General features: G+C 37.7%; 3 protein-coding genes across 3 annotated transcripts; all 3 read left to right on the forward strand.

Annotated features, from left to right (window-relative positions):
* Window positions 1–457: 457 nt before the first annotated feature.
* LOC142612816 (uncharacterized) lies at window positions 458–4,435 on the forward strand. Its single transcript, XM_075784975.1, has 3 exons — window positions 458–675; window positions 832–961; window positions 2,851–4,435. The coding sequence occupies exons 1-3, from the start codon at window positions 543–545 to the stop codon at window positions 3,740–3,742; spliced, it is 1,155 nt and encodes a 384-aa protein (XP_075641090.1). The 5' UTR covers window positions 458–542; the 3' UTR covers window positions 3,743–4,435.
* An 11,055-nt stretch (window positions 4,436–15,490) lies between these two features.
* LOC142612282 (uncharacterized) lies at window positions 15,491–16,485 on the forward strand. Its single transcript, XM_075784393.1, has 2 exons — window positions 15,491–15,997; window positions 16,180–16,485. Exons 1-2 carry the CDS (start codon window positions 15,491–15,493, stop codon window positions 16,483–16,485), a joined length of 813 nt encoding a protein of 270 aa, XP_075640508.1.
* Window positions 16,486–17,502: 1,017 nt separating this feature from the next.
* Window positions 17,503–19,127, forward strand: LOC142612283 (uncharacterized). The gene is made up of 3 exons (XM_075784394.1): window positions 17,503–18,421; window positions 18,580–18,799; window positions 18,956–19,127. The coding sequence occupies exons 1-3, from the start codon at window positions 17,503–17,505 to the stop codon at window positions 19,125–19,127; spliced, it is 1,311 nt and encodes a 436-aa protein (XP_075640509.1).
* Window positions 19,128–24,442: the final 5,315 nt, after the last annotated feature.

A 24,442-nucleotide genomic window follows, 5' to 3' on the forward strand; every position in this document is an offset into this window, starting at 1 on the left:
TATATAACATCAATTTTTAGTTAATTAAGTAAAACTTTATGTATTTGAGTGTTTTTTTATTGTTGTTGTTGTTGTCAATGTATAAATTTTTCTTTTTATTAAATTATGTAATTTATACTTCTTGAGGAACATTTTAGAAAAAATTTCTGATACCACCACTAATAGGTAGATGGGGGCATAAAGGCAGGTAGCAAAGATTTTGAAGAACAATCTTAAAGGGGATCACAAATGCATGTATTCATACTAGGTATGGGAGCATCAACGTGGGAGAGTGAAGCCCCGTCACGCGGTTCTCGACCATAAAGAAGCCACGAGTGTGACTTTCATACACAACCCTCGTGGCACTTTCTCACACCACAGATTTAGATTTAATTATCTGTCACTGGCCCCACACCTACGTGGCTATACCCTCTCTCTCTATAAATAATAGTCACAATTTTTCAGCTTTTGTTCGCTAATGACATGTACCGACGTGCGCATACAAAAAATAAAGAATACAAGTTATAGTCAACCGTAGTTCATGACTTTCTTTGTATAGCGAAATGGGAAGGGCTCCATGCTGTGATAAAGTTGGGTTAAAGAAAGGTAGGTGGACTTCTGAGGAGGATGAGATTCTGATCAAGTATATTCAAGCTAATGGAGAAGGGTCATGGAGGTCATTGCCAAAGAATGCAGGTATATATATTTATATACATATAATATAATATAATATAATATAATATAATGCAAGTTATATAATTACTTCTTTGGTTTGTGTCATATGATATATGATCATGGTTTTGACATTTGTGTTTTTTTGTTTTCCATGGTTTTTGTTGTGGGATTTTGAAGGGTTACTGAGGTGTGGGAAGAGCTGCAGGTTGAGATGGATTAACTACTTGAGATCTGACTTGAAGAGAGGAAACATTTCTAGTGAGGAAGAGGAAACCATCATAAAGTTGCATTCTTCTATGGGGAATAGGTTAGTGCAGCAATCGAGCTTGTTCATTTTTCTTCTCCATCACCAAACCAAGTGAACACAGATTCTAGAATTTCTCTCTCCCTCGGTTGGAAAGGGAGGTTTCATAACGTCCTCATTAGTGGTATCCACCAATAACGGTTTACTTTTTGTTTTTGACATAATTTGTTTTCCTTTTCTTCCCGCTCTATATTTTGATGGGGTTGGAACTTGTTTTGTTTCTTTCTGCTTGATTTTCCTTCAGTAATTTCCTCTTCTACATCTTCCTTAATTCCAAAAATTGTAAGTCTATGTCAGCTCTTGCAGTTGTGGTCCCGAAAGATATGGTCATCGACTAATTGAGTGAGGCCAAGACTTATGTTTGATAACTCTATAATGCATCTCACATATTTCCAAGCACGAGAATATAAGAAAAATTTACCTCTAGACCAGTCCGTTAAGTAGAAAATTCCTCAAACCCGTTCGCTACGGCGAACGATAAAATCATCAACATATATTTTTAGTCATGTCGCCTAGTGCGACTTGTCTAAATATATAATACATGTAAATGATTTTATCAATCACCGCGTATGGGTTAAATAAGATTTTTTTTAAACTGGTTTGGGGAAAATTATGTTTGGAGAATATAGAGTTTGAATTCAAAAAGGATTTATTGTAAAATCTTTTTTTTTACAATTTACAACCTATATTTTAATCTTATCACAATTTTTTTAAAATGATAGAATAATTACTTCAATAAATGAATATTAATAGCTACCAAAATTATCCAATTTAAAATTTATGAAAAAAATAAATAGCGTCTAGAGAGTTTTGAATTGACCTAAATCATGGAATCGGGTCTAACCTATATAAAAATAAATAACCAAGTTTTAACTTTAGGGTCGTTTTTAATTCTCAAAGTCTAGTGAGGGTCACTTAGATGTATTTTTTTCCTCCATAATTGAGTCCAACCAATACCTTTTTTTTAAGCTGGAAAGTATTTAGAATTAGTTTATTTTTATGTAATCACACAATAATTTCATACTACTTGGATAGTTGGTAAAGCTATGCAAAAAAAAAAAAAATCCGGTTGAAAAGTAAAGAGAGAAATTAAATGGTACCGTAAGAAAAAAAAAACCGGTATTAATTGGTGAAAGAGAAGTTTCAATTGACATAATAAACTTTTAGTAAGAATTTCAACACAACCCCAAATGCTATGTTTAAGAAAAATACATACTACCAAAAGTAAAAAATCTAAATTCAATATAGTTACCAAACGTTACTTAAGTGAATGGAAATTATCTTTTGTAAAATGAAGTACTTGATACATTAAAATGTAGTTAGCAAAAAAGACTTCAGTTTCACTTATTAAATAACTTAGAATTAAATTTCTTAATAATTTATCCTTTAGATTTAAAGAATAATTGTTAGTAATTTTAAAAAAAAAAATTAGATTTTTAAGTTGATTCACATGGTTTTAAGAGCACAGATTGTAAAACCAAAATCCTTTCGAATATTTCTATTCTATTAAACCATTGTTGAACATGATTTTAAAACTATGCTTTGATTCATGAAGAGTTTTTTGGTTAAAATGTTTCTTTTGTTTTGACAGGAAAGGGAAATAAAAGAGAGTATTGGGTTACAATAATCTATGTTTTATTTTATTTTATTTTGGGATAAATCTGATAGTTACAATGGAAAAGTGGAGATTTAAATTCTAAATATTTTTGTTAAAAACATTCTAGTTGAGTTATAAAGTTTTTGAGGAAAATAATGTCAACTTTTTGTCTACTATTCTTTTTCATGTTTAGCACTCTTATTTATAACTGAAAAACAACTGTTATTTTTTGTTACTTCACGGATGAATTGCAGTGGTCTCCCTTTTATAAAGATAATTGCTTTTCTAAATGCAGATGGTCTCTAATAGCTAGTCACTTGCCTGGAAGAACAGACAACGAGATAAAGAATTACTGGAACTCTCACTTGAGTAGAAGAATTCCCAGTTTCAGGAGGTCTTCCAGTGAAACCCTACCAATGGTCATGGACTCATCCAAGGCAGACATTCCTACAAAGCGAAAAGGCGGTAGAACTAGCCGATGGGCCATGAAAAAGAACAAGACTTACTACATCCAAAAAGATGTTCCAAAGATTAAGCCTAAAGATAGTCCTCTTACTCCAAATATTGAAGAAGTCTTATTGCTTCCCACACCAGATTTGGAGCAAGAGACCTTTTCAAGTACTACCAAAGATGATAGCATGGTTTTGGATCCAAAGGTTAATGATAATGAAAGAGAAAGCCTGGCTCTATGTTCTGATGAGGCATGGAAATGTGAGAACCAAAGGTTGTATGCTAGTGGTGAGAAAAAGACTGAAACTTTAGGACCACATGATCATGATGATCAGGAAGGAATTGATGGTGGTGTGTTTGATGACATAGTGGACAATGTTTTGCTGGATCCAGATGGGGTTTTAGCTCTGACTAAGGGAAGAGAAAGTTATGATATCATTGGTTTTAGTGATGGGAATGACAGTGGATTTATGAGTTCAGACAAAATGGTAGCGACTGAGGACTTGCAGGAGAGTGGCCAGTTTAGTTCAAATGGAGATAGTGGGGAGTGGTATTCATGCTCTTCAATAACTTCAGGCTTGGATGATGGAGTTGAAAGAGGGAATGAAATATGGGATGAAAAAGAGAAAATGTTATCTTCGTTATGGGAGAGTGATAATTGGGAAGGGGATAGTTACAATTTGTCAGAGATAGATTCTGATACACATGATGCTATGGTTGCTTGGCTTCTATCCTGAAATGCTTTTTTTTTTTCTTCTTCTTCGAATCTCAAGAGTTTTTAAGGTAATTCCATCGCAAAATCTTATTCATCCATTTTGAAATAAATGGATTAAATTTTGCCATATGAATAATAATCTAAATAGATTATGTGGTAATAAAATTTAATTCATTTTTTCAAAAAAGTTAATCAATTCATTTTAAAACAAATGAATAGGATTTAAAAATTTCAATGGTGGAATTATCTTAAGATTAATCTTCTTTTTTGTTTTTGTCACCCTCTCTCTCTCTCTCTTGTGTAAAAGTTCATGCTTGAGAGTTCAGACATCTTCAGATTTGTTGCCTCTTTTGTTTTTGTTTGTGTAAAGTTTGATTGTTAGAAGAGTTAGAAAGTCTCACTCAAGTTCCGTCGTTGTTAATTGTTTGAAGGACTACGGAAAATGAATTCCATTTCCATTTTTTCAAATTTGGACCGGCCATGTGCCCGGAAGTAACTACCTGTCAATCATCTAGCTTTCTGAGTTTCATTCAATGGTAGATATTCTTTTGTGCTCAGTACAGATTTCCAGAAAAATTTAGATGCACCAATCAAATTATTAGATGCATAATGTGATGGGGTTCGTGGGTCATGTTTTGATGATTGTATCAGCCACACAAAAATTTAATAAATATGAAAGTGATATATAAATCGCATTTTAAGAAAATTGTATAGAGAGGATCATTCACTACGTGGTTTCTTTTCTTTCAGACATTAAATCTTCCCTGATACTCTATGGTGATGATCATAATATTCTTGTAAAGCCTATTGAAGGTCTTATATATGTTCTCTTGCTTCTCCTTACCAAAGAACAAGAGGTTGAAAAAGGATAATTTATCTCTTTCAAAAAAGAAAAAAAAGAAAAAAGAGAGGATAATTTATCATTCAGCCGAAATCAAATATTGCGTACACTGAGAAACATTAATGCCAGTGGATGTCAAGTGCTCTCTGCTTATAATAATAACTTTTTGTTCAAAAAAATCAAAGCACTGTGGAGATAGATTTTATTTAGAGTGAATTACAAAAAAACCCAAAACTATGGGTACATGCACTTAACACCCTAAACTTCAAAAACTTGTAACCATCATCCCAATTATACCAAATCTTATTTATAACACATATTTATCCAATATTAATTGATAGTTAGGGTTGGGGACTATAATTTGGCTCCCTACAATTTTCTCATCTAATTGAATGCAATATAATTAAACATAATGATTCTTTGCAAATCACGTGATCCTTAGAAATTAAATCTACTGATGTATCCCTCCAGCCAATTGAGAGACTAACGAATTTCACACATGGACCAAAATACATTTGCTTAGTTTCTTTCATTAATTACGCAATATGAGTTCCCCCAAAAATTTCACCCTCAATCACACTCTCGTATCGAGCTTGACCAAATTCACATTGATGAGATCGATATAAAAAAGGACCAACAAAACCAAATTAGAAGTAATTCAACCTACCGTTGGCAAGCTTTGTTGTAGATCCAACAACAAGATTTGAATGAGGAGATATTTGAGCATCTTAAGAACGCACTAAGCATATTTTATTTTATACGTAACATATCTTTGATAAATCAATAGTTAAAGAAGAGGGGATTTAAACTCTGATCGTTTTGTTTTAAACATCAAAAGGTGTAATTTGAAACTTTAACCTAGACATTATTTACATGATATATTTATACCTTATGTTCATTCTATAATATAATTTTTGTTTTTAAGAATGTTTTAGCCTCATGAATATTTACCATAAATCGAGTATAACCAATATTATTCATTGCTATTTTTCAAATAAGAGTCAAAGCCTATGAATAAATTAGAGCCATCTGTTTAAATGAACATTAAAATTAAATTCCCAAATTGCTGAATATAGTAAATATAAGGTTAACAGCAAAAAATCACCATAACTTATAAGGATACTTTCACTTTACACCCAAAACTATGAAGGATTTCAATCACTTCTTCAATTATGACAAATCTTGCTAATAACACCAGGTCGTTTAGTTGATAATTAAACTTAAAAGTCATGTGTAAGTCATATAAACTTAGAAGCTAATTAAAAGATTAAAACTATGTACCATACAAATTTTTTACTCAAACACAAACTAGACAACTTGCACCTAATATAGTAATACCCTCAGGAAATATAAAATGTTAAAAAAAAAGTTAGTTATATTTTTCTTTTTTCATAAAAAATTTTAAAAAATAATTTTTAAACTCATGCATTTAAAATATCTGTTAACCTTTTTTCTATATTATTTATACAATTCATATTACTCATTAAAAAAGTTATATACGTGATTAAAACTAACTATACATATATAAATAGTCTCTTAATCAATCGTTACATAGTATTGGACGAAGGTAACTCCAAACCCACTTCAATCTAAACTTTTTCTATTGGCAACTCGTGTCTTGATTAGTTCCTTGGGTACGAGAATGGAGCATAAAATCTTAATTGCACCTCTGGCCGTACTCCGTATGTAGGCCTATCGGCTATCAGCAAGAGGTCAAGTGCTACAGCTGTAGCCTGTAGCACTTTTTAATGACATTGACAATTTAAAGTTTATACAACAGTCTCCAACCGAGAGAATGAAATTAATATACCTTTAATAAATAAAAAAAAAAAAAAAATTAATTAACAATGAAGGAATAACAAAAATTAAAGGGCAGCAAAACGGGCTTAAAGGCACGGAAACCGGTTATTCTTAAACAGTATTTGCCCATACAAAGATATTAAAGAGTTACCACAATCTTGTTCAGTTGTTCTCAAGATATAACTGAGCTTAGAATTTTTCAGGTAGCAGTATTATTGAGAGAATTATTATGAATTTCTATAGGAAGGTAAGGAGAGGACATTATGAGAATGAATATGGATCACTATTTATAATCAAAAGATTGTATCCCTTCAATAGACACTTTTGGAGAGTTGTAACAATTCATTGTATGTTCACAACAGTTTATTGCACATTCACAAGGCATTTCGGCTGTTTAAAATACTCAAAAACTGTTGCCAGGAATTTTGCAAAAACTATTCTTCTTCGACTTTAAACCCGTCGAACATGAATAAAAAGGGAATCGAAAAAACCAGATTGGCTAGCAGGCCTCCACCATCAATTCAACCTGTCGCATAGGATTTTCGACTTGTCAAAATCCTTAAACATTTTTACTTATCGTCTTATCCAAATATTTCTCTCTCTCTCTCTCTCTCTCTCTCTCTCTCTCTCTCTCTATATATATATATATATATATATATATATATATTACAACATATGTTATATATAATTGTGCGTACCCAGAGTCCCTAATTCTATTGGATCTAAGGTTTGGGCTCACAATTTATTTGTACGGTGGGTATTGGGTATCCTACTAATGGTAGTTCTTGGGTGGACTCAGGAACATAATACACACAAGAACACTCTCTGGGGTGTGCTCGGTTACACCATCAATCTTACCTCCAATTTTCCAGCTCCTTTTCCATCGTTCCTTCCACTATTTATAGCTTGAGGTTAGCAGTGGAACCATGATTAGGTTTCGATCCCATTGGTGCGGGTGGGGCCCAAATTAATTATTCCTAATAAGGAATAAATTTCGTTGGGAATGAAAGTTATCATGTTGGAACTGGTGCTAGCTACCAAAATATGGTCGGCAGCGCAGTTTCCTAGAGCATTACAAGTCTGCCGAGGTTTACTAAACATCAACGGTGTACGTGCCGATCATTCAGCCACCGAGGCGTATCTGGATACCGAGACAACGATCAGTGGGCTGGCGTCACTGGGCCACCTATGGGCCGACCATGGTGGGATAAGCCCAAGTGCAATATCATCCACGGGCCTTTCTTAACTTGGGCCTAATAAAAGTGGCTTCTTGTCGTACGTTGTATAGTGCCCGCTTGGTTCGACTTAAGGGGAAAAAACGTGCGTTTTCTAGCCCAAAACTCAAAGCGCGTGTTTGGTAACTTTTTTCAAAAGTGCGTTATACAAAAGTGCATTTTCCAGCTCAAAGGATTTCTAGGTTTTGGCACGACAGCTTTGAGTTGCAGTTGCAAAACACACAAACGTGTTTTCTTAAAACAAAAATATTACCGTTGATGGGTTTCTCTTTTTCCTAAATTGCCCATAATTTTTTCTGCTCCTCTATGCTGCTGTGCTACAGAATCTCGTCTTCTTCTTCTTCTTCTTCTTCTTCTTCTCTATTTATTTATTTATTTCCGTCTTACATATCTAATCTCAAAAAAACATTTTGAATTTAGTAGTGTTTTTGATAAATGGAAAATATGGAGAGAGAGAGAGAGAGAGAGAGAGAGAGAGAGAGAGAGAGAGAGAGAGAGAGAGACTTGTGTGTGTGTGTGGGGGGGGGGGGGCTTTGTGCGGAGGAAAGTAAAAGAAAAGGAAAATAAGAAGATGAGGAAGAAGTGAACAAGTGGATGAGAAAAAAGTGAAAGAAAAAAAAAAGAGTTTTTGGGTTTGGGTAAAGCAACGTGGAAAAAAAATATAGGGAGTAGGAACACAGATTATTTCACAACTTTTTTTTCACAATTGTGATGTTATAGAGTATGTGGTGAAGAAAAAATTGTGGGTACATGTATAATCCTAGAACAACTCATTTAAAGATAAGTGTTAATAAAATTTTATTTTACAATGATTAATTTTAAATTAGTATTGTGAAAATATTGTGACATTTTATTATATTTTTAAACTTTTTAAATTAGTACTATTTTTCTTTAGAAAAAAAAAATTGTACTCTTGACATAATATTTTTATAACAATTTCATAATAAAATTTACATAGTAAGTTGTTATTAGTTCTCATCTAGACCTACTAATGACATTTTTTTTCTTACCATTAACAACTTGTCATATAGACTTTATTGTGAAATTTTTGTGTAAATATTGTGTCCACAACTTGCATTAAGAGAGATAACTAAAATAAAGAATTATCTTTATATATACATTGTCTTTTTTGGTAATTTACCTCTCAAACTACCACTTTTATAAGTGTTAGACAAACACTAAATTTTTACAAAAAATTCAGTTTCATACTGCACTTTTTAAAACCCTCACTTTATCAAAAAGCACAATATCAAAAAACTAAACCAAACTCACCCATAATACCTATATATACACTATCAATAACCACTTGCACGACAATGAAGCATAAAATCTTAATTGCACCTCTTGCAGTACGTACTCGTTATATATGCCTATCAGCAAGAGGCCAAGTGCTACAGCTGTAGAACTTTTTAATGACATTGACAATTTAAAGTTTATGCAACACTCTTTTTTTAAAAGGAAAAATAGTGAACAATAAAAACGACGGTCCATAAATTGTGAGAGTTCTGAAGTGAGGGCCATATTAACTATCGTACCAGAATTGGAAATGTGGTAGCTGTATGTTATGTTCATATATACCTTTGTCATTATAGTAACGTTGGTGTTTATAATAAAAAGAAAAAAAGAAAAAAGTAATGTTGGTTTCAATTAGGAAAAGGATGGTTGATGGTAGGGGTGTTCACCAAACTACAAAAAAGGCATCAAAATTATCCGTAAAATGGTATAATTACAATGCACTACAAGTAACAGTGCACCACACTGCGTGTTGCAGTACACCGCACTGCATGTTGCAGTGCAATTAGTGGTTTTATAATAAGAAAACCGCACCTCACCACAGTTTCTCTATATATTAATATATTTATTTATTTTAATATGAAATATATTATTAAAAGTTTATTAACCCTAGATTTCATATATATATATATATATATATATATATATATATATATATATATATATATAGTTTAATAAATCAAGCAAGTGTTGATTAGGAAAGCCAGTCCAAAATAAAAAAAGACTAGCTCAATAGTTTCAAACTTAGCCCAAAGCAAAGGGAAAATCAGTTTGGGTTAGGCAAGAAAAGCCTAAAATTTGAAAAATATATCAGTTTCAAACCGTATCTTATACACTACACTGCACATTTGACCGCAAAAATGAAGTGTGGTGCGATTATGATTTTGGCTAAACTCTAAACCGCACTACACTGCACATGTGACCGCAAAATGAGGTGAGGTGCGGTGCAGTTATGGTTTTGGTTAAACCTTACCGTAAAGTACGGTACTAAAAATAACCCAAAACAACATCGCACAACACTGAAACACCCCTAGTTAATGGTACTCTACAGTGTTTATTAATGTATTAAACGAAGAGTTTTTTTATTTTATTTTAATTTTTTTAATTATTAATGTATAACTTGACTCACCCTCCCTTAAAAGTTAACATAGTTTTTTTAGTGAAGTTTGTGGTGTGCTTTTGTGTTAAAATACATTTCTCTCTCCTTATGTGTGTATGTTTGTTTTTAAAATAAAAAAAATAAAAAATCTTTAAAGAGATTGTGAACGGCTATTATAAAATTGGGAAAATTATACTTTATCCATTTAAACTATATTTCTTTAATACTTATCCCTTAAACTATCTAAATACACAGTTAACCCTCCTAAATTATTACCCATATGTAACACTTGCCTCTCTAAACTATGAAAATGCATATTTATCATCCTAAATTATTACCTGTGTAACACTTTATACCACATCCCATGGATAGGGATGGAAATGGGGAGGGACGGGGCGGGGCGAGGCCAAAGGATGGGGTCTTCGTCCCCGCCCCGTATGGTTTTGTCTTACCTCATCCTTGTCCCGTCTCGCGTGACGGGGAAAACTTTCTCACCCCATCCCCACCCCTTGAGGCCCCGCGAAGCCCCGCCCCACCCCATAAAACTCTACTTTTTGTTAATTTGCCCTACAACTAGTACAATTTTTTTTAATGAAACCTATTTCATTAATAAAAATATACTTGAAATTACAACTAAATTTATCTTATCAAATCAAATCAATTTTTAGAAAAAATTGAATAATATATCCAAGTGTTTAACAAGACAATTATAAATAAATAAATAAATAAATCTCATAGTATATCACATAACAAAATAAAGGCAAAGAACCACATTGGGTAGAATAAAATAAACTAATATTGATATGGTTGTTTAAATAGTAGGGTTTTAAGGTATGAAAAATTTACAATTGTAACACTAAGCAACGCGGGGTAGGGCAGGGTGGGGGCGGGGCGGATTGGGTCTAAAAAGTCTAAACCCATCCCAGCCCCGCGCCATGGTGGGGGCTAAAATCTTGCCCCATCCCCGCCCCACCACCTTTGCGGGGCGGGGAAAACCCGCCCAGAGTGAAGCGGAGAGGGGCGGGTTAAGTGGGGCGGGGAAAAATTGCCATCCCTACCCATGGATTATTGTTTAGGTAAGTAAGTGTATATTTCTCATTGTTTAAGGGGGTAAATGTAAAATGGGTATAGTTTAGGGGTATGTGTAAAAGATGATATATTTTTTAGGAGGGTACAATGTGCATTCTCATAGTTTAGGATGATAAGTGTAAAAGAGGGTATAATTCATGGGTGTAATTTTGCATTCAGATAGTTTAAAGGGATAAGTGTAAAAGGAGGTATATTTAGGAGAATAAAGTGTAATTGTCAATTACAAGTTTAAAATACTTGGAGGTCAATAAGAATTGTATGTATAAATTCATTTCGTCTAATATATTTTGGTTAAGCCTATATTAAAAAAAGATGTAAAAATTCATGAATATTAATTTTAGAGGTACTTCATAATTTCACATCAATAATATTTCGGAATGTATAGAATTACATTGAATAAAGGTTACTAAATTCCTATAATAAATAAAAATACTTGCTGGAAATGTTCAAAATGCCATGCTATTTCTTTCCTTGCAAGTGGCTTACCTTCAACTCACTGAAACTTTAGTCCTTCCTTTCCACATTAATTTATAAATTTTTTGTAGTGATTTTATTATTATTATTGTAGGGATAAAGGGCCTAAGAGTATATATTGGGCTGTGGGCCTTGTCCGAGGATGCTTAGTAGTCCGAGGATAGATAGACAATAGGAAATATATAAGAGTCAGAGCGCTACGAACAAACTATGACTACGAAAGTTTGGGAAGGTAGTCCGAGGAGGAATGCCTCCTCGGCTAAGCAAAGCAAAAGTCAGAAGGTTTGGTCTACCCTTAAGAGCAACTCTTCAAAAGGTTCTACTGATAAGGATAAACATTAGGAAAACATAGGACAAAGGGAAGTTAAGAAATATCTAAGAGAAAGCTGCTACCACCGCATTAAATGCTCTACAGCTAACCCTCTAGCCACATTAATGTGGATGTGATACCTGAACAGTGGCAAGCAACCTTACAACTACTCTTAAAGACTTCCGGAAGGTGCTGATGGGACAAGAATCAAAGCCAACAACTTGATCTACACGTAGAGGGTGGAGATGATGAAAAGAGGGGTATATAATAGAGAAAGAAGCCCTTTACAATGGGAATCGTAGAATTGATAGAAAAACACTGTAGCAACAAGAACTGGACTTGTAATCAAATTCAAAGGAAATATATGCAAGAACTAATCTCCTCAGATTGAGCCGAGGACGATTTTCTTTGGATAAAACAAGTATATTTTTGTTTTCTTGTCATCTGGACCCACTATAATTGTTATCCAACTCATTAGAGCCTAGTTTTCCAAACCACTCTCTACAAATTCATTGTATTGGGCTCTCTAGGCCTAGATCCTTTTACCTTTTGGGCTTAGGTACCAAATTAAGTCCTTACAATTGGCGCTATCTGTGGGAATTTAATTGAGCTTTGGTGAGATCAACGTTCAGTTATGGTAGGCTCGGGGCCAAACCAGGAGAAGTCTGTTAGGTCCCAACATCAAGATCATTTTATTAATCTTAAACAGAAAAGAGACCAAGAGGTTAGTGTGCACACCACACACACTAGTAGGAGCCAATCTCATAGTGGGAGTCACATCTCCCATAAGGAAAATACTAAAAGCATGCAACAGGAGATTGCGACGTAGGGGGACTTTATATATATATATATATATATATATATATATATATATATATATATATATATATATATATCTCAATGGTTCAAATATTCCAAAATAGAGCACCCACTTTTTGGTCACAAAATTACTTCTGCATGTATAGTAGCCAAGCTAAATTCCAAAATTGATGTTCGGACAGAAGGAATCCTCCACCCTACAGAAATACATTGGGTGACTAATGCTGATGGTACTCTTCACACACACATAGACGTGTCTTGGATATCTTGTCATTATTCTCTCACAATGGTAGAATCTCTCAATCAGGGAATCATACCTGACATAGTACTAGCAGACCCAGATGTTTGCAAACAGCAATGGCCACATGAAGACCATTGGGAGATGCCCAATCCCCTAATTGATTCCATTAAAGGAGTAGTATCGGTTTTTAGTTCTGATGATTCTTCTGGCGGTGATAGTGACAATAGTTATCGGCCTAGGTCTAGGACTCCCCCTAGTGAGTCTTTTTCATGTGACGAGGATCGCTATTATAGGTAGAGAGGGAAGAGTACGTCTCAGAAGGGCCATGGCAATAACGCTATGAGCAGGGCTTTGAATTAGATTTCTAAGTTACCTTTTACCCGAAGGATTGAGAGAGGAAAGCTTCCTCGGCGGTTTACTTAGCCAACGTTCACCATGTATAATGGCAGAACAGACCTTGTGGAGCATTAAAGATGACAATTTATATCCGATCCGCGGATACCTGGTTCGATTCGACCCTAATGGGTCGGATTTTACCCGGCCTGATAAATTATAGGGTCGGGTATGGGTTTTAAAAAAAAAACCCGAAGAAGGTCCAGGTCGGGTCCGGGTTTTATGCATACCCGGCTCGAACCCGACCCGTATACATATAATATTAAAAAAAAAGTTTAAAACTCTAGTATAAATACTCTCTTTTCCTCAGATTTCATTTTCTAACAACTAAACCTAAACCTCACTCTCAGCCACCCCCTCTCTCTCTCTCTCTCTCTCTCTCTCAAGCTTTCACCACCGGCCACCCTCTCTCGCCCTCAGTCGCTCCCCTCATAGTCACGGCCTCACTAGCTTCACGGTCTCATCTCGCCTTACGCTCCACTCACGGCGTCACTTCGCCTCACCGCCCCTTACCTCTCTCACTCTTAATCTCGTTTTCTCTCAGCCGCCCCTCACCTAGTCACCTCACTCTTATTCACTCACCAACCCACCCTCACCCTCACCCTTACCCTTACCCTCATCACGTGGTGGTTGTTTTTCATAGAGGAGCACGAATCTTATGGTGGTTGAAGTTTGTCATGGAGGAGCACGGGATTGTTAGATCGGAGTATAGGATTGTTAGATCGAAGAGAGATCAAATGATCGGAGGAAGGGATTGTATTTTCTGTTTATGATTTGTGTTTTTTTTTTTTGATGAGTGAAAAATCTGTATGGAAGGGATTGTATATTCTGTTTATGATTTGTGTTTTTATTTTTATTTTTATGATCAAAAAATCTGTATTAACAAAGAAGAGCCAAAAAACAAGCTGATTTGTGTTTCTATTTATGTTTGGGGTTGTGATTTGTGTGTGTCTATTTTTTTATGAGTGAAGAGTCTGTATTAACAAAGAAGATAAAAAAAAAAGAAGCTAATTTGTGTTTATGTTTGGGTTTGAGATTTGTGTTTCTGAATCTGTGGTTGTGGTTTCTCATTTCTAGAATCTGGACGTAAAATTGATTTTTTATTTTTTTATGATTGGGTCATATTGGGCCACGGCTTTTGATTAGGCTCGTAATCAGCTGGATGGGGCCCGTGGAGCCCGATGGGGCGGGTTTGGATTTTTTTTTTTTTTTAAATCTATTTATTAAATGGGTTGGGTTCGGGTAATGGGTAAAGACCCGTGGGTTGGGTTCGGGTATCAAAAATCCGGCCCGAACCGGACCCGTTGCCATTCCTATGGAGCATGTGAACCACTTCAACCAGAGGATGGCTGTTCATTCAAATAATGAAACCTTGATATGCAAGGCGTTCCCATCCAGTTTGAGACTTGCAGCTATGAGATGGTTCAATGGTTTGGAGGAAGGCTCTATTGCCTCCTTTAAAGAGCTTACAAGGGCCTTTGGTTCTCGTTTTGTAACTTGCAGTAGAGTACCTCGGCCTTTAGACTCCCTGTTGCCTATGAAAATGCAAGAAGGGGAAGCCCTGATGACATACTCTGATAGATACTAGGAAATATTCAATGAAATAGATGAGAATTTTGACGACGTGGCTATAAGGACATTCAAGGTCGGCCTATCTACCGAGCATGGTTTGAGGAAATTTATGACTGGGAAACCTGTAAAAAGTGGGCGTCAAGATAAGGTGGTCCTTCAAGATAGAAGGGACTTCAAGTCGGATAAGTACAATAATAATCATCCTTGTCGAAATTTTGTTGGGCAATCTAGATCTACTGTTGTTTAGGTGGTTAACATGGTATTCCGAGAGCCAATGCATCAAATCCTAGAGAAAATTAAGAATAAACCATACTTCCAATAGCCAAATAAGATGGGAGGGGATCCCATGAGGCACAACCAAAGCCTTCATTGTCAATACCACTAGGAGCGAGGGCACACTATAAAGGATTGCAGGACTTTATGGAATCACTTGGAGCAGTTGGTCTGAGGTGGAAAGTTAAAGCAATTTCTATATCACCCTAATAGGTAAAGAGGCTAGGCAGGGTTAGGATCTCAGAGAGATGCTTCTTTAAGGCCACCTCTAGGCACAACCAGCATTATTCTTGTCACTCTAGGGAGGACTGGTTCTCACCCCTGTAGGGTAATGTCCATAGCTTGGCCACTCGTAGAGGACTCATCCCTTGAGCCGAAGAGGAGTAAGTTAGAAGTCCGACCAGTACTAAGTTTTTTTGATGAAGATAAGGTTGAAACCGTGCAACCACATGACGATGCCCTGGTGGTGACCCTTAGGATAGGGGGCTATAATGTGAAGAGGGTGTTGGTGGATCAGGGCAGCAATGCAAAAATCATGTACCCTGATTTGTATAAGGGGCTAAAGTTGAAACTTAAGGTTTTGGCATGTTATGATTCACCTTTGGTAGGTTTTGATGGGAAAGTTGTTATTCCAATGGGCCAGATTGGATTACCGGTAAAGGCAGGTTTAGAGGTGGTTAAGGTGGACTTCATTGTTGTGAATGCTTACTCCCCCTATACTGCCATTGTCGCGAGACCCTGGCTTCTTGCCATGGGAGCCGTTTCTTCCACTCTTCATTTGAAAGTGAAGTACCCATTTAGGGACCAGGTTGAGGAATTGGTCGGGAACCAATCTATGGTTAGGCAATGCTTGGTAGCTGCAATCAGGCATCAGATTAAGATGGAGTCCTCGTCCCCTACTGAGCGGGGTTTTTAGTAATCAAGGATGCCACTGTTATTTACGAATGCAGTGTTAGAAAGGGCAAAGTGTGAGGAATTGGAGAAGGTGGTTATAGGTGGTGACAATGAAAAGTTTTCCAGGTTGGAGCACAATTGTCCCCTCAGAAGAAGGAAGAGCTGATAGTGTTCCTTAGAGAGAATATTGATGTATTTGTGTGGAGTGCTTATGAAGCTCCTAGGGTGGTTTTGAATTTCATTTTCCATCATTTAAATGTCAACCCAGCTGTCATCCCTAAAAAGCAACCTCTTCGGCGCTCATCTAAAGAGCATTCTGATGTTGTCAAGGAGGAGATCATTAAGCTTAAGCAGGCTGGGGCTATTAAGGAGGTGTTCCACCCTAAGTGGTTGGCCAATACGGCGGTGGTGGAGAAGAAGAGTGAGAAGTGATGAGTATGTGTAGATTTCACAGATTTAAATAAAGCTTACCTTAAGGTTCCCTTCCTCATGCCTCGAATAGATCAGTTGGTGGATGCCACTGTAGGCCATCCTTGGATGAGCTTTTTAGATGCCTTCCAAGGGTACCATCAGATACCCTTAGCTTTGGACGATCAAGAGAAGACATCTTTCGTTACTCTTATTGGAAATTATAACTACAAGGTGATGCCCTTTGGTTTAAAGAATGTAGGGTCCACATGTCAGAGGATGATGACCAGGATATTTGAGTCACAACTAGGAAAAAATATTGAGGTTTATATAGATGATATGGTGGTGAAGAGTAAGGTAGAATTCGAGCACGTTGGTGACCTCGGGAATATCTTTGAGATATTGAGGAAACACAAGCTGTGCCTTAATGCTTCTAAGTGCTCTTTTGGTGTTGGTTCAGGAAAGTTTTTAGGATACATGGTCACCCATCATGGAATTGAAGTCAATCCTTATTAGATTAAGGCAATTAACAGTTTTCAGCCTCCTTAGAATCCTAAAGAAGTCCAGAAGTTAATAGGGATGACCGCTGTCATGAACCGATTCATTTCTCGATCGGCAGACAGGTGCAGACCTTTCTTCCAGTTGTTGAATAGGTGGAAGGGTTTTGAATGAACCAAGGATTGTGTCCTAGCCTTCCAGCAGCTGAAGGAATACCTTTCTCAGCCACCCATCATGTCCAAACTTGAGGAAGATGAGGTATCGTTTGCTTACATTGCTGTAGCTCCCCATGCAGTAAGCTTGGTGCTAATACGAGTTGATGATGGGGTGTAGAGGTTAGTCTATTATATGAGTAAGTCCTTACATGAAGTAGAGGTTCGGTTCCTACCATTGGAAAATGCCATATTGACAGTGGTGCATACTACACGTAAACTCCCCCATTACTTCCAAGCTCACACGGTGGTGGTGTTGACTCAACTTCCTCTTTAATCCCTACTTCAAAGAGCTAATTACACATGAATGATTGCCAAATGGAGTACGATTATGAGGGCTTTCGATATCAAGTATATGCCTCGCACCTCTATTAAGGGCCAAGTCCTTGTGGATCTGGTGGCCGACTTTGCTGAACCTCTTTTGGAAAAAGAAGGAGAAAAACAGAACATGGATGAAAAATCAGTTGGAATGATCTCCTTACAAGAACCTTTATCCTATAGGGTGTATGTTAATGGTGCTGCTAATCAAAGAGGATCCGGGGCGAGGCTAGTTTTGGTATCTTTAGAGGGGATTGTTATTGAGAAATCCTTGAGGTTGGGTTTCTCGGCCTCGAACAATGGGGCTGAGTATGAAGCTTTGTTGGTGGGGATGACTATGGTTAAAAAAATGGGAGGAAGGACAGTGGAAGCATTTTCAGATTCAAGGCTGGTTGTTGGACAGGTGGAGGGAGAATTGGAAGCCAAAGATTTGAGGATGCAAGAGTATTTAAGCCAGGTCAGACATTTGCAATCAGGATTCAAGTCTTTCACCTTACAGAAAATCGCTAAAAGTAGGAATACTCATGCTAACTCCCTTGACACGCTTGTAACCTCCTCGGCGCAGGGTTTACCTAAGGTCATCCTAGTTGAGGATTTGTGCAAATTTGTCGAGATAAGAAGGGAGAGGGCACAAATTCATCAAGTTAAAGTGGGACCTAGTTGGATGGATCCCATAGTTTTGTTCCTTAAGAATGACATCTTGCTCGAGGAGAAAGGGGAGGCTGATAAAGTGCGAAAAAAATCTCCTCGTTTTTTGTTGTCCGAGAACCAAAAATTGTACAAATGCTCTTTTTCTGGGCCATATCTGTTGTGTGTTCATCTTGAGGCAATAGAGCCCCTCCTAGAAGAATTACATGAAGAGATTTGTGGAAGTCATATAGAAGGTAGATCACTATCTCACAGGGCCTTCACTCAAGGATATTGGTGGTCAGGTATGTAAAAGGGAGCACAAGAGTATGTGAAGAAGTGTGACCAATACCAGAGGTTTGCCCAAACATTCATCAGCTAAGGGGCGTTCTTAATCCTCTGTCTAGTTCCTGGCCTTTTGCTCAATGGGGCTTGGACATTATGAGACCTTTCCCTAAAGTAGCTGGAAACAGGAAATGGCTTTTGGTTGGCATTGATTACTTCACCAAGTGGGTTGAAGTTGAGCCACTGGCAAATATAAGAGATGTGGATGCCAAAAAATTTGTGTGGACGAGTATTATCACTCGATTTGGGATTCCTCGTACCCTCATTTCGTACAACGGACTTCAGTTTGACAGCAAGGCTTTCAGAAAATACTGTTATGAATTGGGTATCAAGAATAGGTATTAAACTCTGGCTTACCCACAAGAGAATGGACATGCCGAGGCTGTCAACAAAGTCATAGTAAATGGAATCAAAAAAAGGTTAGACGATGCCAATGGCAAATGGGTTGAAGAGTTGCCACATGTTCTTTGGACATATCAGACTACCCCTTGTAGGTCAACTGGGGAAACCTCCTTTTCATTGACTTATGGGGCCGAGGCTGTAATTTCCCTAGATACTGGATTCTCGACGTTGAGGACAAGCTTGTTCGCTCCAGACAGTAATGACGGGTTACTAGAGAGGAGCTTGGATTTGATTGAAGAGAGAAGAGAATATGCCATGGTTTAGTTGGCGTATTATCAGCAGAAGCTCAAGCAGGGGTATGACTCAAATGTGAAGTTAAGACTATTAGCTCCTGGAGATTTGGTATTATGAAAGGTTTTGGGTACTGCAAAGAACCCATTATGGGGGAAGTTAGGGTCCAATTAGGAAAGGTCATACCATATCACCTTTGTGGCTGATATAGGTGCATATTTCCTAGAAGATCTAGATGAAAATGTCATATCACGCCCCTAGAATGTAAATAACCTGCAAAGGTATTATTATTAATGAAAGACCTTTCTGTCATTTTTTACTTATGACATTATTTGTTGCATTGATTATCTACTTAAGTATTAAACAGAATATTGGTCATGCCTGACTCCTCAAACCACATACATTGGGTAAATTAATACTTCTTATTATTTGTCTAAGTATTAAGCAGAACCTTGGTCATCCTGACTCCTCGGACCATGCCTGACTCCTCAAACCACATACATTGGGTAAATTAATACTTCTTATTATTTGTCTAAGTATTAAGCAGAACCTTGGTCATCCTGACTCCTCGGACCACATACCTTGGGTAAATGTATACTTCTTGTTATTTGTTTAAGTATTAAATAGAACCTTGGTTATGACTGGCCCCTCGGACCACATACCTTGGGAAAATTAATACTTTTATTATTTTTCTAAGTATTAAACAGAACATTGGTCATGCCTGACTCCTCGAACTAAATGTCTTGGGTAAATTAATACTTCCTGTTATCTTCTTGTTAAACAGAACCTTGGTTATGTCTTGCTCTATGAACCACATACCTTGAGTAAATTAATACTTCTTATTATTTGTTTAAGTGTTAAACAAAACCTTGGTTATGTCTGGTTCCTCGGACCACCTAACTTGGGTAAATTAGCACTACCAAACATTTAATTAAGTGTTAAACAGAATCTTGGTTATGTTTGGTTCCTCAAACTACCTACCTTGGGTAAATTAGCACTACCAAACATTTTACTAAGTGTTAAACAGAACCTTGTTTATATCTAGTTCCTCAGACCACCTACCTTGGGTAAATTAGCACTACCAAACATTTTACTAAGTGTTAAACAGAATCTTGGTTATGTTTGGTTCCTCAGACCACCTACCTTGGGTAAATTAGCACTACCAATTGCTTAACTAAATATTAATTAGAACCTTGGCTATGTCTGGTTCCTCAAACCTCCTGCCCTGGGTAAACTAACATCTCTGTGATTGTGAGAATACTAAGCAGAACCTCGGCCATGTCAAGTTCCCTGAATCATATGCCTTGGAAAAATTAGTAACCAGCTTAGCTATGGTGTATAATCAAAATCCCCATTGAAGAAATTTAAGAGAAGGGGAACACTTGAGCATCATTGAAAGTATTTGCAAGTATGTCCACAATCAGTTCATAAGCTAATTGTCATCTACAATTCCTTAAATCTACTGCTAAGGGGAAGGTTATGTGGAACCATGGATGGATAGATACTCCGCCATTCTCTGAGGTCAATAAAAAGTCTAATGATATGCAGGGTCCTCTAAGTTAATTATGCTTAAGGTATGTTTTTGAAATTAATGGTATATTTTGTTGAGGTTATAAACTTGGATAATTCAGCCTGATCTATTGTTGATTGTATGGGATGTGGCAACTACATTATCACTTATGTAGATAACTAAATGAAGCTATATTTTGTTTTTATATTAATTGAAGCTCCTTTTGGATAGATGATGGTTGATTGCGTTTGGCATTTTTGCCTTCTTTTTTTTATAACCAACACCTTTTGCATTGTTCATGAGACATGAATAGTGCTGAACAGTGTTTTTAGCAGTGAATAGTAACTCAAAAAAAATTTCATTGTTTTCAGCAATAAGTTTTCAGTTTTCAGCAAAATAAGCAGTAACCAAACACACACTAAGTATGAAATAAAGCAAAAGCTATGTTAAGACCTGTATAAATTTCCCAAGAGTAAAATAAAAGCTCATAATTGTCATTAAGCTAAGCCTTAAAAAAGGCAAGTTGATTACAAAGTTTGGAAACAAAAACAACAGTAAAAAAAAAACTGTTCTAAGAATCATTTGATCTTGACTACAAGCTTATCTTTCGCTGGGACCTTGGCAGGCTGGGCAGGGGCTGTAGTTGAGGATGCTGGGCCTTTACCCTTGAGGTCCTCTTTGGTAGGCAGAGGAAGAGTAACCAGGATGATCTCCATGTTGTGGGAGGCCACTTTCTCCTTAGAGGGGTCCTTAGGGGCAGTTGGAGGTTGGGTGGCATCAGGGGCCACTCCCGTGGTTATGTTTGCTTCCTCTTCAGCAACTCTAAGCTGCCCTGCCTCTTTGGAAAGACTGTTAGAAGAAAGAAGGCCTTGGCTGAGTTGTCCTTGCCAGCATCAGCCTCCTTTGAGGTAGTGTTAACCTTGGAGCTCGAGGAGCTTGAGGCACGAATGGCAAGAGGGTAGTACACACTCTCTGCCTTCCTAAGGGCAAAGGAGGCCTCAACCCCAGCTTGGTTGAGAGCCTCATTCCACACTTGGAGGCAGTAGTGTCTGCACACCTCCGAGACCTCAGCTCTGAGGGCCTCCTTAGTCTCTGCCACTCCCATCTTATAGCCGTCCTGCTCAGCTTTTTTCACGGCTTTCTCGGCCTCGTCCAAATTCTTTTTCAGGGCCTTTATATTTTCCCTGGATGCAGCCAGTTCCTTCTCGGCCTGACGGAGCTGTTTGCGTTAAGTCTCTGCTTAGTTCTCTACCCCTTGCAGAGCAGCTTCAGCACTCTTCCTAGCTTTGTCAACCTCGGCGAGTTGGGAATTTAGCTCCTGGATCCTCTTCTTTGCCAGCTTGAAGGCGTCCACAACAGCTATACGCCTAGATTCCTCATCTTTCATCTGCCTGTGGGTATTGGTCACTATTTCCTCGGTCTTGTGCGCAGCTTGAACAACCTTTCAAGGAAGAAAAAGTGCAAATGTTAGAGAGAGCAAACATAATTCTAAACAAAAAAAAAAAAGGAAAGAAGCCAGTTAGTAGACTTACCAGGGTGAGGTCCCTCTTCAAGCTATTGAATACCTCATACTTCCTCAGTGACCTCAGATCGGCCATGTCCCCAGGCAATTAAAAAGCCTGTTCCACGGCATTGGCCACATAGCCAGCCCTCCCTTCTTGGAAATCCCTAATAGAGGCATCGGCGAGTAAGGGAGCTCTATCCAGCACTATGGCAGGAGTCTAGGCTGGAACCCAGACTTAGAAACTATTTCTCTTGTCCATAATAGTCTACGTCACCCTGGCTTGTTTGGCCCCCTTCTAGGGCTCAACCTTCTTGGTAGGGTGGCTTTTCCCTCCTTCCACCACCTCCTTGCCTTTCTGATCCGTCTTCCTCTCATGGTCAGCATGGTCAAGTCGATGAGCTTGGATGGATGGAGGGGTGGGAGGTTTGGTTTGGGCAGCTTTCTTTGGCGCGTTACTTCCTACCTGGGACTCCATCAGGTCTCGAAGGCTTGATTTGGTTTTGCGTTGGAGTACCATAGCGTCTGGGATGGTGGGGTCTTCTTGGGAGTGACTTACTTGTACTGGAGGAAGGTGGCTGAGGTCACTAACTAGGATTTTTGGGGATGGAGGTAGGTTGAAAACTTCAAAGTCTTCTTCGAAATTTGAGACTTCAACTATCTCTTCCTCTTGCTCTTCCTCTTCTTCGATTGCAGGCTGGGAAGGGGTGGCTTCCTTGGCTGTATATTGGAGCAGTAGGGTTACTTCTAGTACACCTTCAGGAATAGGGCCTAAAGGAAACCTGGGGCAACAACGTTTATTTGGTGCAAGCGCGGGTCTTTCGCCTTGATCACACACCTGGGCGCCTAGAAACTAGACGAGAGGGGGTTGTAGTCGAGGATGAGGTGGGTTGCTCTTAATTTTCCGTCCTTATGAATGAAGACAAATAGCGTAAATCAAAGAAAAATTTGATTACAAACACAAACAGAGGAAAATGGGTACTAAAGATGTCAAAAAAAATGGGTGACTTTAAAGTATTAAACCTAGACCTAAAAACCCCACCTGGTGTCCCATCTTTTGTCGGGCAGTGGAGGCCATCGTGCCACTCTTTTGAGACAATTAGAAAATCTCTATTCATGCCTTTGTTAGGCTCAAGGAGGCATAAGATGAGCCTAGCCTCAAGAACCCTAGTCTTTAGTTAGTATCCCTGACCTTTTAGGTGGTGAAGGTTGTAAATCCAATTGATATCGTGGTGGGTGAGGTTTAAGCCCATCTTTTTGTTAAGGGCATCTATACTACCCAAAATCCTAAACATATTGGGAACACACTAGGTGGGAGAAAGCCTATGAGCTATTAGGTAATCCCTAGTGACTCTACCTATGGGGATTCTCATCCCTCCCTCTATAAAGGTGATCATAGGGATTACAACTTCTCCCTCTTGCCTCATGGTGTGCCACTCTCCTTGTTTGTAGTACCTAATAGAGACCCTTGGTAGGATTTGGTATTAAGTCTTAAAACTCTAGACCTTTTAGGGTATCTACTAGGTAAGCGAATCTCCCCGTGTGCAAAGAAAGTTAAAGAGACGAGATGAAAGTGGATAGGCCGAGGAAGAGAGAGATCTAAATAAACCGGAAAACAAAAAGGACCAAAGAAAAGAAAGAAAGAAAAGATTTCTAAGAACAACTTACAAGAAGGAAGGAGGGCTCCTTGGACTAGCTCTTGAATTTTGAGAGTGCAAAAAGTGAGGTAAATCAAACTTTTAAACAATATATATATGAGAGAGAAAAGCAAGCGGGAAAATTCCTGCTCGGGTTCCCGTAAAAATCCTCAACCGTTGGATCCCCATCGTACCGAACAACGTGGAGAACATAGAGCCGCAGTAATTAATTGCAGGCGGGTCCCGAATGCCAAAACGTCAGGAGTGTGCTTCTAGGCAGTTGAAAAGACACCTACACAAATAGAAATGATGTGAGGGAAGAGCAGAATTGAGATTATGGTGTCAAAATCCCTTTTTTTCCGAGCAAAAGAAGGAAATTTTGAGGAGCTATTGTAGGGATAAAGGGTCCAAGAGTGTATATTGGGCCATGAGCCTTATCTGAGGATGCTTAGTGGTTCGACGACAGATAGACGATAGGAAAGCCATAGGAGTCAGAATGCTACAAACAAACTATGACTGCGAAAGTTTGGGAAGGTAGTCCGAGGAGGAATGCCTTCTCGGCTAAGCAGAGAAAATGTCAGAAGATTTGGTCTGCCCTTAAGAGCAACACTTCGAAAGGTTCTACTGATAAGGATAAATTTTAGAGAAACATAGGACAAAGGGAAGCTAAGAAATATCTAAGGGAAAGTTGTTACCACCA

Source organism: Castanea sativa, chromosome 10 (genome assembly GCF_040712315.1).
Source record: "Castanea sativa cultivar Marrone di Chiusa Pesio chromosome 10, ASM4071231v1".
Classification (NCBI taxonomy): Eukaryota; Viridiplantae; Streptophyta; class Magnoliopsida; order Fagales; family Fagaceae; genus Castanea; species Castanea sativa.

What these genes read in the sequence shown, in the direction of transcription:
- LOC142612816 (XM_075784975.1), top strand. Translation starts at nt 543, where the DNA reads ATGGGAAGGGCTCCATGCTGTGATAAAGTTGGGTTAAAGAAAGGTAGG. An exon ending in GTCATTGCCAAAGAATGCAG is followed by an intron (nt 676 to 831) that starts GTATATATATTT and finishes GGGATTTTGAAG; the next exon opens with GGTTACTGAGGTGTGGGAAG. An exon ending in CATTCTTCTATGGGGAATAG is followed by an intron (nt 962 to 2,850) that starts GTTAGTGCAGCA and finishes TTCTAAATGCAG; the next exon opens with ATGGTCTCTAATAGCTAGTC.
- LOC142612282 (XM_075784393.1), top strand. Translation starts at nt 15,491, where the DNA reads ATGTCCATAGCTTGGCCACTCGTAGAGGACTCATCCCTTGAGCCGAAG. An exon ending in TGGTCGGGAACCAATCTATG is followed by an intron (nt 15,998 to 16,179) that starts GTTAGGCAATGC and finishes AAAGTTTTCCAG; the next exon opens with GTTGGAGCACAATTGTCCCC.
- LOC142612283 (XM_075784394.1), top strand. Translation starts at nt 17,503, where the DNA reads ATGAGGGCTTTCGATATCAAGTATATGCCTCGCACCTCTATTAAGGGC. An exon ending in TCAAGGATATTGGTGGTCAG is followed by an intron (nt 18,422 to 18,579) that starts GTATGTAAAAGG and finishes TCCCTAAAGTAG; the next exon opens with CTGGAAACAGGAAATGGCTT. An exon ending in GAATTGGGTATCAAGAATAG is followed by an intron (nt 18,800 to 18,955) that starts GTATTAAACTCT and finishes TACCCCTTGTAG; the next exon opens with GTCAACTGGGGAAACCTCCT.